This window comes from Oryctolagus cuniculus, chromosome 10 (genome assembly GCF_964237555.1).
Source record: "Oryctolagus cuniculus chromosome 10, mOryCun1.1, whole genome shotgun sequence".
NCBI lineage: Eukaryota > Metazoa > Chordata > Mammalia > Lagomorpha > Leporidae > Oryctolagus > Oryctolagus cuniculus.
The window spans coordinates 114334528-114344699 of NC_091441.1; the positions used below are offsets into that span (position 1 = coordinate 114334528).

General features: G+C 61.9%; 1 protein-coding gene across 1 annotated transcript; it reads right to left on the reverse strand.

Annotated features, from left to right (window-relative positions):
- Positions 1–607: 607 nt before the first annotated feature.
- On the reverse strand, positions 608–9522 carry H1-8 (H1.8 linker histone). Its single transcript, XM_017344252.3, has 5 exons — positions 7175–9522; positions 4388–4647; positions 2891–3254; positions 2112–2176; positions 608–1906 (listed from the first exon to the last, which is right to left on the reverse strand). Exons 1-5 carry the CDS (start codon positions 7260–7262, stop codon positions 1646–1648), a joined length of 1038 nt encoding a protein of 345 aa, XP_017199741.3. The 5' UTR covers positions 7263–9522; the 3' UTR covers positions 608–1645.
- Between the last annotated feature and the right edge of the window lie 650 nt (positions 9523–10172).

Consider the following 10172-nt stretch of genomic DNA (forward strand, 5'->3'; position numbering starts at 1 on the left):
TCATTCGCCCCTCCCCCAGCCTCACCTCTGCTACACCCATCACTGGGAACCCCTCCCTGTGCAACCACCGGAAGTCCTTTTTCTTGTCCTCAGGCTCTTTGCTCTTGACCTTGCCCAGAGCGCCCACTGCCAGGGGCTTCCGAACAGACACCCTACCCTCCGCACTCAGCACTCAGCCCAGGCTCAGAGGGCCTGGGGCTGGGGACCAGCAATGCCCTAGGGGCTTCTATTTCCTGCAGCCAGGCCCCACGCTGGCTTTTCAGTTTGTTTATTTTTTAAATACTTATTTTGAAAGGCAGTTACAGAGGGGTGGAGGGAGGGATCAACCTCCCATCAGCTAGTTCACTCCCCAAATGGCTACAACAGCCGGGGGTTGGGTCAAGCTGAAGCCAGGAGCTCCATCCGGGTCTCCCACGTGGCTGCAGAGGCCCAAACACTTGGGCCATCATCAGCTGCTCTCCCAGGTGCATCAGCTGGGAGCTGGCTGGGGAAGCTGCCCCGTGCTATGGGGGTGTCAGCCGGGGCTGGGAGGTTCCTTTCCAGGAACACCCACTCCCAGAGCCGCTGGCTGGCCTGCAGCTCAGGAAGCCGGGGCGCCTCAGGTCTCCTCCACAGCGGCCTGGGTTTCCCCACAGCACGCTGGCTCAGGTACGGGAAACCAAAGCTGAACACTGATGGGGAGACAGCTGGTACTGTCACAGCCTGGCTGCCACTGTGTGCAGCTGCAGGCCCACAGGGAAGTGAATGAAGGGGCTGGGACCCAGACTCCCCCTCCTCACTTGAGGAGCGTCACTGAGGTTGACGGAGTTTCCATCACTGCCCTCTCCCGCCAGGATCTGGCCGCCTGGGCCTTGGAGCATGTGCCTACCCCAGGACCTTTGCACCTCCCCTTGCTGCTGGCTGCCAGTCTCCTCCCTCCAGACACAGGCCCCTGCTTGGAAAGGCCTCCCCCACTGGGCCACAGGATATCAGTCGGCCCTGTCTATCCTGCTGGAGCCCCTGCCCCTGCTTCTCTGCGGGGCGCAGTCCCCAGCCCCACCCCCGGGGAGCTCCACAACCAGGGTTGAAAGATCCTCAGCTCTGCCCAAGGGTCTCAGCTCCACCTTCTCACAGCAGCTCTCGAACACACACACTCCTTGTCAGGCACACACTGCACCCCGCCAGGGACCCTCCTCAGCTCGGCCCTGCCCCAGGACCAAGTCCACATGTGCCCATCCCCACGCTCCTCTCAGAGCCACGGACCCCCGCCCTCAGCCACACCTTCCAGCCCTACTGCTCCCCAGGGACCTCGGCCTGGAAGGCACTTCCCTCCTGTATCTGGTACCAAAAGCCACCTCCTCCTGGAAGCAGTCCCAGATCTGACACCTGCGGGGCTCTCACAGGCCCCTGTTGGTCCCAACATCCATGCCCCCAGCTGCTGACACCATACAGCCTGCCTGCCCCGCACTGGCCTCGGCGCCAGCCAGGTAAACAGTAGGCGCTCAGGGGATGTTAATGAGGCACCAGTGGCCACCTCCTTGCGTCTCAGCCTCTGGCCACGCCAACTTGCAAGGAAGAAGAAACAAAGCCTTTATTAATAAATAGGTGGCAGTGAGTGAGATAGAGCATGGCTCCATGGGAAATAAAAACACGCACGTGTGTGTCCTCACCCGCGCCCCGCGCCCTCGGCTTTGGCCTTCTTGCCGGACGCCTTGGACGCTGGGGCCTTGGAGGACAAGCCAGGCTTTCTCGGGCTCCTGGGGCCCTCGGGCTTCCCAGACAGGGGCACAGGCCCCGCCTTGGACCCATGGCCCTTAGAGGGGGTGGCAGCCTTGGCTTTGGGCCCAGCCCCCACCCTGGGGACCACCCCTCGAGGGGCCCTGGCGGTGGTCTTCTTTCCGGACGGGGAGGCAACACCATTCTTGACCTGCAAGTAAGCCCAGCTCGGAGCCCGCGGGGGCTGGGCTGAAATGCCAGCTCCGCACGGCTATGGGTCAGCAGCCCCGCCTCTCCCAGCCTCAGCCCCTGGGCCAGAAACGGGGACCGTGGCACCTCCAGGGTGCCTCATGTTTTGCAGGAACAACAATGGCCCTCCCACCCTGGCTGACCCCGGCCCTCCCCGGGACCCCTACCTTGTTGGCAGTGGGTTTGGAGCTCTTGCTGCCAGCGCTGGTTCTCCCGTGGGCCTTGGCATGTCCTGCAAGGGCGGGCGGGGGCCTGTGGGAGGCACTCCTTCCAGGAGGAGCGGCCGCAGTCCCATGCTTCCTGGGCCCCAGGCCGGCACTCGGATACTCAGCCTCCGAGACCGGGGCTCTGAGCCTTGCGGGCCTAACTGCCCACACCTGGGTCCCCCTTGCAGGGTGCCTAGAGAGTTCCCGGGACCCCTGACTCAATGCTTGGCCCTGGGGCGGGGGGGACACCCTGCTGTGCATGTGCCCCCCCCCCCAAGGCTCCCAGAGGTCTTTAGCTTGTGCTCCACGTGGCAGCCAGGGTGAGTGTCGGAACAGCACAGCCTGCAGCTGCCTCCGGCCTGCACCTTCCCCTGTCTCCCCACCGCCCTCCAGATGGGCTCCCATCTCCCGGCTGTCCATCGGCTTCTCCCTCCTTCCACTGTGGTTCCTAAGAGTGCTGCCTTCTTTATACCCCCAGGCCTTTGCACAGGCTGTGCTCCTGCCTGGGACACCTCCTCCAGGAAGCCTGCCTCCTGATTCAGGGGCGACTCAGGCTCCAAGCTCTCTGGCCTTCCTTGCCCCTTCACAACCCTTGAAATATCCAACTGCTGCCCACTCGCAGCCCCCAGCCACCGCGGGCTCTCTGTCTCTCCAGGTCAAGCATGCACCTAGGACACCTTCAACTAGAAAAGCAAGTCCCTGCCTCCCGCCCCCAGCCCCTCACGCACTCACACACTCACCTTGGCTTTGCCCGTGGCCTTTGACCTTGGACTTCCCTTTGCGCACACTGGGACTGGCAGAGGCCTGCGTGGCCTTGTCTAACTCCCCGGACGCCTTTCTGGCCTGGCCCACTTTGGCCTCTGCATCCTTGGCCTTGGCCTTCCCACCTTTCTTTGGGAACTTCTTGGCTGCACCTGGTTTGGGAGGAGCCCTCCCCGACCCGTCCGGCTTCTTGGGTGCCCGTTCCCCCTGGCCCTGGCTGGAAGGGCCTGGCCTCGCCTCCCTCGGCTTCTCGGGGCCCGGCTCCTCGGCCTTCCTGGCCTTCCTGGGGGCCGCCGGGGCGGACGTCTTCCTGGGCTGCGTCCTCTTGGGCTTGGGCACTAACTGCAGGGAGAGAGCGGGGCTGGGATAGGGAGCAGAGCTCTGGGGGGCTCCTGCCCTATACCCCTGGAAGATGCAGGGCAGGAAGCCCCCTCCCAAATGGGGCTAGGGATGGGCGAGGGCTCGGCTGCTGGAGGCACCTTCTCCTCCCACCGACCACACTACCCTCAGCTTCCCACGGGCTCTCAGCTCCACCTGCTCTGCCCCACCCCAAGGCCCCACCCCCTTTATCTCTGCACAGCCCCCTGCTCCCCTCCTTGCTGCCTCCCTCTTCCGCCCTCTCCAGCTGGGCCACTCCCCACTAACCTCAGTCTTCTCACCTTTACAATGGGCACACACAGAGGGTGTGAGCACTGCTGGAGCCCAGCTCCGAGGCTACTGCTCCCCTGCCCTCAGACCCCCTCGATTCCCTGCTGCCACCCAGCAGCATACACATCCCGAACTCCAGGACACAGGGGGCTCTGTCCCCGCCCCAAGCCCACTCCCCAGCACCCCCTCCTGCTCTCCTCCTTGCCCCGCCCATCCACCTGGCCCTGCTGTGACTTGAGTCCCAGCTCCAACCCCTGACCAGCAACTCCACGAGGAGGACCCCTGGGACAGGCCACACAGCAGCCGTCAGAGTGACTGCTCTGTGCCAGGTGTCGGGCAGGGGTGACCAGTAGACCTGTGCCTGGGTCCTTGCCATCTTTCTGGTGGCCAACGGCAGCCAGGAGACCGGGGCTGCCCTCGGCTCTCCCTTCCTAGAGCCCCCTGACTAGGCAAGGGGACAATGGGGTGGCGCTGGGCAGGGCCAGCTGTTGCATGGGTGGAGCAGGGTGAAGGGAGCCCCACGGTGGCAGGGCACACTTGGCAGGAAGGAGCTGGGTGCCCAGCGCCCAGATGCAGTCCCTGGGCTCAGAAAGCACCCGGATGGAGACACACAGACACCACGAGGGTGCCCAGGGCAGGCGGGAGCCCAGAGGGGCACAGGCACCACCCCCCACCCCCGGGGAGAGGGCATCTGTGCAGAATGAAATGGCCAGCACCCAAAGGAAGACAGGAGGGCAGAGGCCGGGCGGAGGCAGTGGCGCAGAGGCTGGGACGAAAGCGGGCAGGGCCCCCCATCTCCCCTCCAGCTGTCCCCTCCGGCGTCTCACTTTGAAGCTGCCGGTGGCGCCCTTGGCCTTGGAGTTGAGCGGCCTGGTGAGGAGGCCGCGGCGCACGCCCGTGGCCAGGGCCTGCTTCAGCAGGTACTTGAAGCGCAGTCCGTTGACGCTCGGGTACTTGTGCAGGATGTACAGCTTGATGGCCACCACCGACGTGCCCCGGCGCTGCTCGCCCGCCTGCAGCGCCTCCAGCACCATGCGCAGCATCGGCGGGTTGCGGCGTCCCATGAGGACGGTCCTGCGGCTGCAGCCTGTGGGGTGCACAGCGGCTCATCACCCTGGCCTGGTCACAGTCCCCTAGCCAGCTCCGCGGGGCCGGGGGTCAGGTGCAGCCCTGAGTGCCCCTGAGGACAGGCAGAGTGGGCTGCCGTCTCCCGGGATGCTCACCTCACCTCTGGTTTTAAACAATCAATTATTCCTTTTAAGAAACTGAAGTCAGTCTGGCCCATTTTCCAGACCTAATGACCTCATACGGCACCAGCAGCAGGGAGAAGGGAACAGAACACGGGCTGGCAGGGGCTCTGGGGCGTGCCCCAAGTGTCTTCTACACGTCAGCTCCTGGTGCAGCCTGTCGATTAAAGACAGGTCCCTTAGGGGACCTCCCTGCCAAGGGCAGCAGGACCGTGCTCAGGCTGAGCCCGCCCTCAACAGCCCAGCTGGGAAGCGGGCAGCCGACCAGGGTGTGCGCTGGAAGGAAATCTGACAGGGACCCAACCGCTTCAGGTGCGCTGATGGTAGGGCAGCTACTTTTGAAAATGTCCCAAGTTGTTGGAGACAAACGCTGCACTACTTACAGAGGGAAGGATACCTCTGGGGTTTGTCTCTAAATAACTCCCCCCCCCCCATCCCCAGTGACACCAGCTGGTGACTGTGGAAGTTGGTGACAGGTGCAGGGGGCCAACTCAGACCATTCAGGGGTCTACTTTTGCATCTGCTTGATTGTTTTTGTAGTAACAACAAGAATCTCCTCCTGGGTCTTGGACCAGGAGAAACGGCAACACAGCCACTGCACTAGTGTAGGTCCACCCAGGGAACCTTACACAACCCCAGAAAGGAACAAAGGACAGCTACACGCCGCCACGGGGCGAGCCTCCCAACAGGTGGCTGAGCCCAAGAACTATGTCACCAAAAGCCATCTACTGTAAGATTCGGTTTCTACAAAATGTTTGGAGTAGGCAAATTCATAGGCTGAGCGCTTGCCAGGGGCTGGGGCCAGGCGGGGTGGGGGTGACCATCAAGGGGTACAAGTTACAAGTTTTCTTGCAGAGATGAAAATACCCTCCATGGGTTGTGGGGGCGTTGCACAACTCCATGAAAACATTCAAGCCACTTGACAGTTTAAATGGGGGAGTTAGGGAGCAGAGAGTGAAAATGACTCCTCAGGAAGTCACAAAGTTGCAAATGAGACTGGGTGGGGGCGGGGAGCCAAGAAGCTGTCAGTCTTGGGTGTGTGTGTGTGCCTGTGTGTGGAAAGAAACTGCAACATGAAACTGGATTTCAATGTGGCGATTGGAAATGTTGATATGATCAGTTTGCAAAAATGTGAAGACTTAAAAGAGGCATCAGTTGGCCACAATATATTTAGAAAATAATTTAAAAAAAAATAGAGAAAGAATCCTGTACCTCAAACTCCAGGTCTAGAGCAAAACTGCCAAGAGACTCAATCCGATTTCCCTCCCACCGCCTCCTGGCCAGGAAGAGCTCCCAGCCCGGGAAAGCTCATCTTGGGACCAAAGCCTGCGGGTTGGCGAGTCCTGGCTCAGTCATTCCCAGGCCCCGGAGTTTCGTCCGCTCTCTGGGTCTCAGTCTTCCCATCTGCATGGTGGGAGTGTGGCCCTCTGCAGGGGTCTGAGCCTTCACAGTCTGTGTTATGGGGTTCCCAAGGGGTCCTCAGCCCACATTCAGGCGGTAGCTCCAACCCCTCAGTGTCAAACCATGCCCTTGTCCCAGGGAGCCATGCCCAAGGGTCTTCCCAGGACTGTCGCCTCCCTCCCCTCAGCCTCTCCTTCAACAATTATTCAATGCCTGCTGTATACCAGGATGTCCAGAACAGAACCCATCCTCTCCACTCCCCTAAACCTGTCGAGCCAGAAGGAGGACCTGAACTCCCAAGTGCTCCGCCAGCCCTGCCACCCCAGGGCCTTTGCCTGTGCTGTGTCTGCCTCTGCTCACCCAGGCAGACCTTATTCAGCCTCAGAGCACCCCCCCGTTCCCAAGTGAGAGCGAGCCACTGTGCCCTGGGCTCCTGGAAGCCTCTGCCCACTCCCTTCCTCGAGGGGAGACCCCACTTGCAGGGCCACCTCCCCTAGGAAGACCTCCCTGACCTCTGCTCATCGGTGGGAGGCCACCTCTGCCTCTGGCAGCCCTCTGGGCCAGCACACTGAAGCCCAGGCCGCAGCACTGGCAGAGCGGCCACCCCAGACAGACTGGGGGCATCTCAAGGGAAAGCTATGTCTGGTTCACCCGCGGAGACCCTCCTGTCCAAGAGAAACGCTGGGTTGTTTGTTGACTGAAAGTCAGGATGCGGCCGAAACCTAAAGCCCAGCCGGCCCTGAAAGGCGCCTTGGCCCAGACAGGAAATGGGCTCCAGCTGGGCCGGCTTTAGCCCCCAGGCCCTGCTTGGCCTCAGCAGTAGCCTTCGTCCTTCTCCCAAATGGTGGTTGGACTCAGCAGCCCCTGGCGTGGGTGCTGGAACCAGGCTGGGAGAGGAGAAGAAGGAGGAGGGTGGGAGGACGAAGGCCCAGGAGAGCCCCGGCAGCGGGTGGTGTCCTCGCTCACCTGGCTGTGTAGACGCTGGCAGCTTGGATGAGCCTGCTGCGGAGGTCAAAGAGGTAGAGGTGTCGCTGGGGACGCTCTTGGGATCCATCCAGCCAGCCAGGTGCACGTAGCCAGGCTGCCCCAGGTGCGAGGCTGCTGGGCCTGCCCGCACTGCTTAAATACCAGCGGCCCTCATTGGCCGGGAGCTCTCTGAGCCGCTGATTGGGGCAGGAGGGCTGGCCCGGGGCTTGGCAGCCCTCCCTTCCGCACGGGAGCCCCAGTGTGGGCCCCTGCTCCTGGGTGGCCTTGTGTGGGTCACTGGCTTCTCCAGGTCCCAGCCCTCCGCTCCCCAGGGGCTGGGGGTGCTAATGGGGAACTGGCGGCACCTGGGTGACCAGTCCCTCCAGGCCAACAAAGTGCCGCACCAGCTTAGGCTCCTGTTTTCAGGCCACCGCTGGCCTTGGTTTCTCAAAAATGACAATTGAAGGTGGAAGTGCTGTTGGCAAAGAGGAGATCGGCCAGGCCAGGCGGCAGCCTCTGCTGACGTCAGCAGGGTGCTTGGCACCTGTGCTTGCCTTCTGCCTTCTGCTTTGAGAGAGAGATCACTAAGGGAGGAGAGAGGAGCTGAAAGCTATGATTACTTAGCAAAAGTTTTCATGAACAAGGATGAAATCCCCAGGGAAAGCGCACGGACTATGAACAAGCCACGCACCCTCCTGGCGGCTGCTCACCCTCCCGGCGTTCAGGCGCATCTGTAGGGAGCAGGATCAGAAGCAGAGCAGCATCCCAGGCACCTGCCCCGGGGGAACGTCCAATGGAAGCCATGATGAGAGCCCATCAAGCTGCCAGCAGTGGGCGTGTCAGCAAGGATCAGGACCCGCTTTCTATGCCCCTAGCCACTCCCACGGGTGACGAGGCTGAGTGAGTGTCACAGCAGCAGGGCGCCCCACATCCGAGCGTCTGTCCACACCGCAGGTCAGCATGGGGTGACACCATGGCTGCCGGGTAGGGGAGCTGCGTAGTTGGGATCTGGTTTGAGTGTGACCCCAAAGCATGGTCCCAGTGAGCAGAGCCACGCAGCACGTGCACAGTCCCGCACCGCTGTGCGTGAGACCTGGCGGATGGACACTCGTCCTGGAGGCCTGCTTTGCCCTTGCTGCCTGCTCTGGCCTCAGGAGAGATGGCAGTCCCCGACCCCTCCAAGGCGAGGGGCCCTTCTTGGGGGGTGCCCCAGCCCCTGGGCTTGCTCCCCGGGGACCCTGAGCCCTGTGAAGTGGCCCAGCCCTGACTCTTGAGCTCTGGGAGAGGGGCAGGGGCTGTGGCTGGCTGCTTTCTGGAGGCCTCCCTGTTGCCCAGTGTGGCCTGGCACACAGTAGGTGCTCAGCACCCATGGCTGTGACACTGCGGGAGCCTCTGAGCCGGCTGAGTAGATGGAGGCCTGAAAACTGCGCCCTGGGTCTGGGCCAGAGCAGGAGTGAGCCAAGGCGAGCAGCGAGCGGAAGCTGGCACGGGCGGGGGCGGCGATTTTGATCACATCTGCGGGGTGCTTCCAAGAACTGAGCGATAGAGCAACACTCAGCGACAGAAACATCCCCACGGCTCCGTCTGAAACCCTCTCCCGGCTGTGCCAGGGTAGCGTTTCGCATTCGAAGGCAAGGAGTTCGAGAATGTGTGTGCCATCTACAAACTCCTCCAGAGGGTTGCCTTTTGTCGGGAGGAGGCTGGTGATGAGCTTCAGGCTGCAGGGGAGGGCATGGAATGGGACCAGTAGGGGCCCCCCTGGAATGCCGGGTGGAGCGACGGCTCTGTTCTGGCTTCCCGGGCGGGCTCAGGGTCTGCCCCCGGCCCCTGCCCTCCTGTAATGTCAGCACATTTCTGACTCCCTTTCCTGATGATGGGCTGAGATTTGCAGAGAGGGCTGGGTCCACAGAGCAACAGCTGCCATGTCCAGTGTCTATGAAAATACTCTAGGTTTGCTGTATTTTTATTTCTGCAGGAAGAAGCCAAAGTTCGGGTCCTTGGCCATGACCTGAAGGCACTCTGTGTTAGCTAAGAGGACATGGAGGGCTCCTCCTTTCTCTGAAATCTACAACCAGAGGAGGCACCGTCATTTCCAAGTGCACACCAATGGCTGCACCTTAATGTGATGCCACCAGGATGCCAGGGAAACCGGGAGGTGCTGGCAGGGATGTGTCCAGCTAGAATTCAGGGGAGGAACGAAGACTTGCTTCCCCCTTGTCCTGAGACCTCCCTCCGTGTGTTAATTTCTCTCCAAGTCTGCCTCGCGCCACAGCAGAGTACAGCTCCTTAGAACCCGGTTCTCCTCCCGATTGGGAGCTCCCAGCTGCTGCAGCCGTGTATCCTCCACACCAGCACCTCAGCAGCCCTCCCTCGGACACTCCCACCACGTGGAGGCCTGGAGCAATCTGGGGACTTGCCCCGAGGCCACCCAGCTCCACTGTCTCCACTGTCTCCGGGGAGGGGGGTGGGAGTTCTGGGGCCCTGGAGCTGGCCAGGGCACAGCCCAGAGCCCTCTCCCCACAGTTCACCTCTCAGTCCCCAGCATGTCGAGCCTGGGACCATTTCCTTGGCATTGGCTCAACAGAGCGGCGACTGCACACAGCAGGCGCTCCATCATCCTGCTGCTGCTGCGGCCTGGGGCCAGGTGGGAGCCCCTGGCAGCTTAAGTCAGCTGCTCTCTCCTACACATGCAGCCCCCTAAGGGGCTATCAGACCAAGGGTGAATTAAGGACGTGGAGAGGCTCTCCTTTCCTCCAGGAAGAAACAGACAATACTCTGGTTTTGGGGCCAGTGTTGTGACGTAGCGGGTTAAGCTGCCACCTATGGTGCTGGCATCCCGTGGGAGTGCTGGTTCATATCCCAGCTGCTCCACTTCCCATCCAGCTCTCTGCTATGGCCTAGGAAAGCAGTAGAAGATGGCCCAAGTCCTTGGGCCCCTGCACCCGCATGGGAGACCCAGAAGAAGCTCCTGGCTCCTGGCTTTGACCTGGCTCAGCCT

Coding starts and splice junctions, on each gene's coding strand:
- H1-8 (XM_017344252.3), bottom strand. CDS start 7,262: ATGGATCCCAAGAGCGTCCCCAGCGACACCTCTACCTCTTTGACCTCC. Junction 4,648..7,174: donor GCCAGCGTCTACACAGCCAG/GTGAGCGAGGAC, acceptor TGCACCCCACAG/GCTGCAGCCGCAGGACCGTC. Junction 1,907..2,111: donor CCAAACCCACTGCCAACAAG/GTAGGGGTCCCG, acceptor GCTTACTTGCAG/GTCAAGAATGGTGTTGCCTC.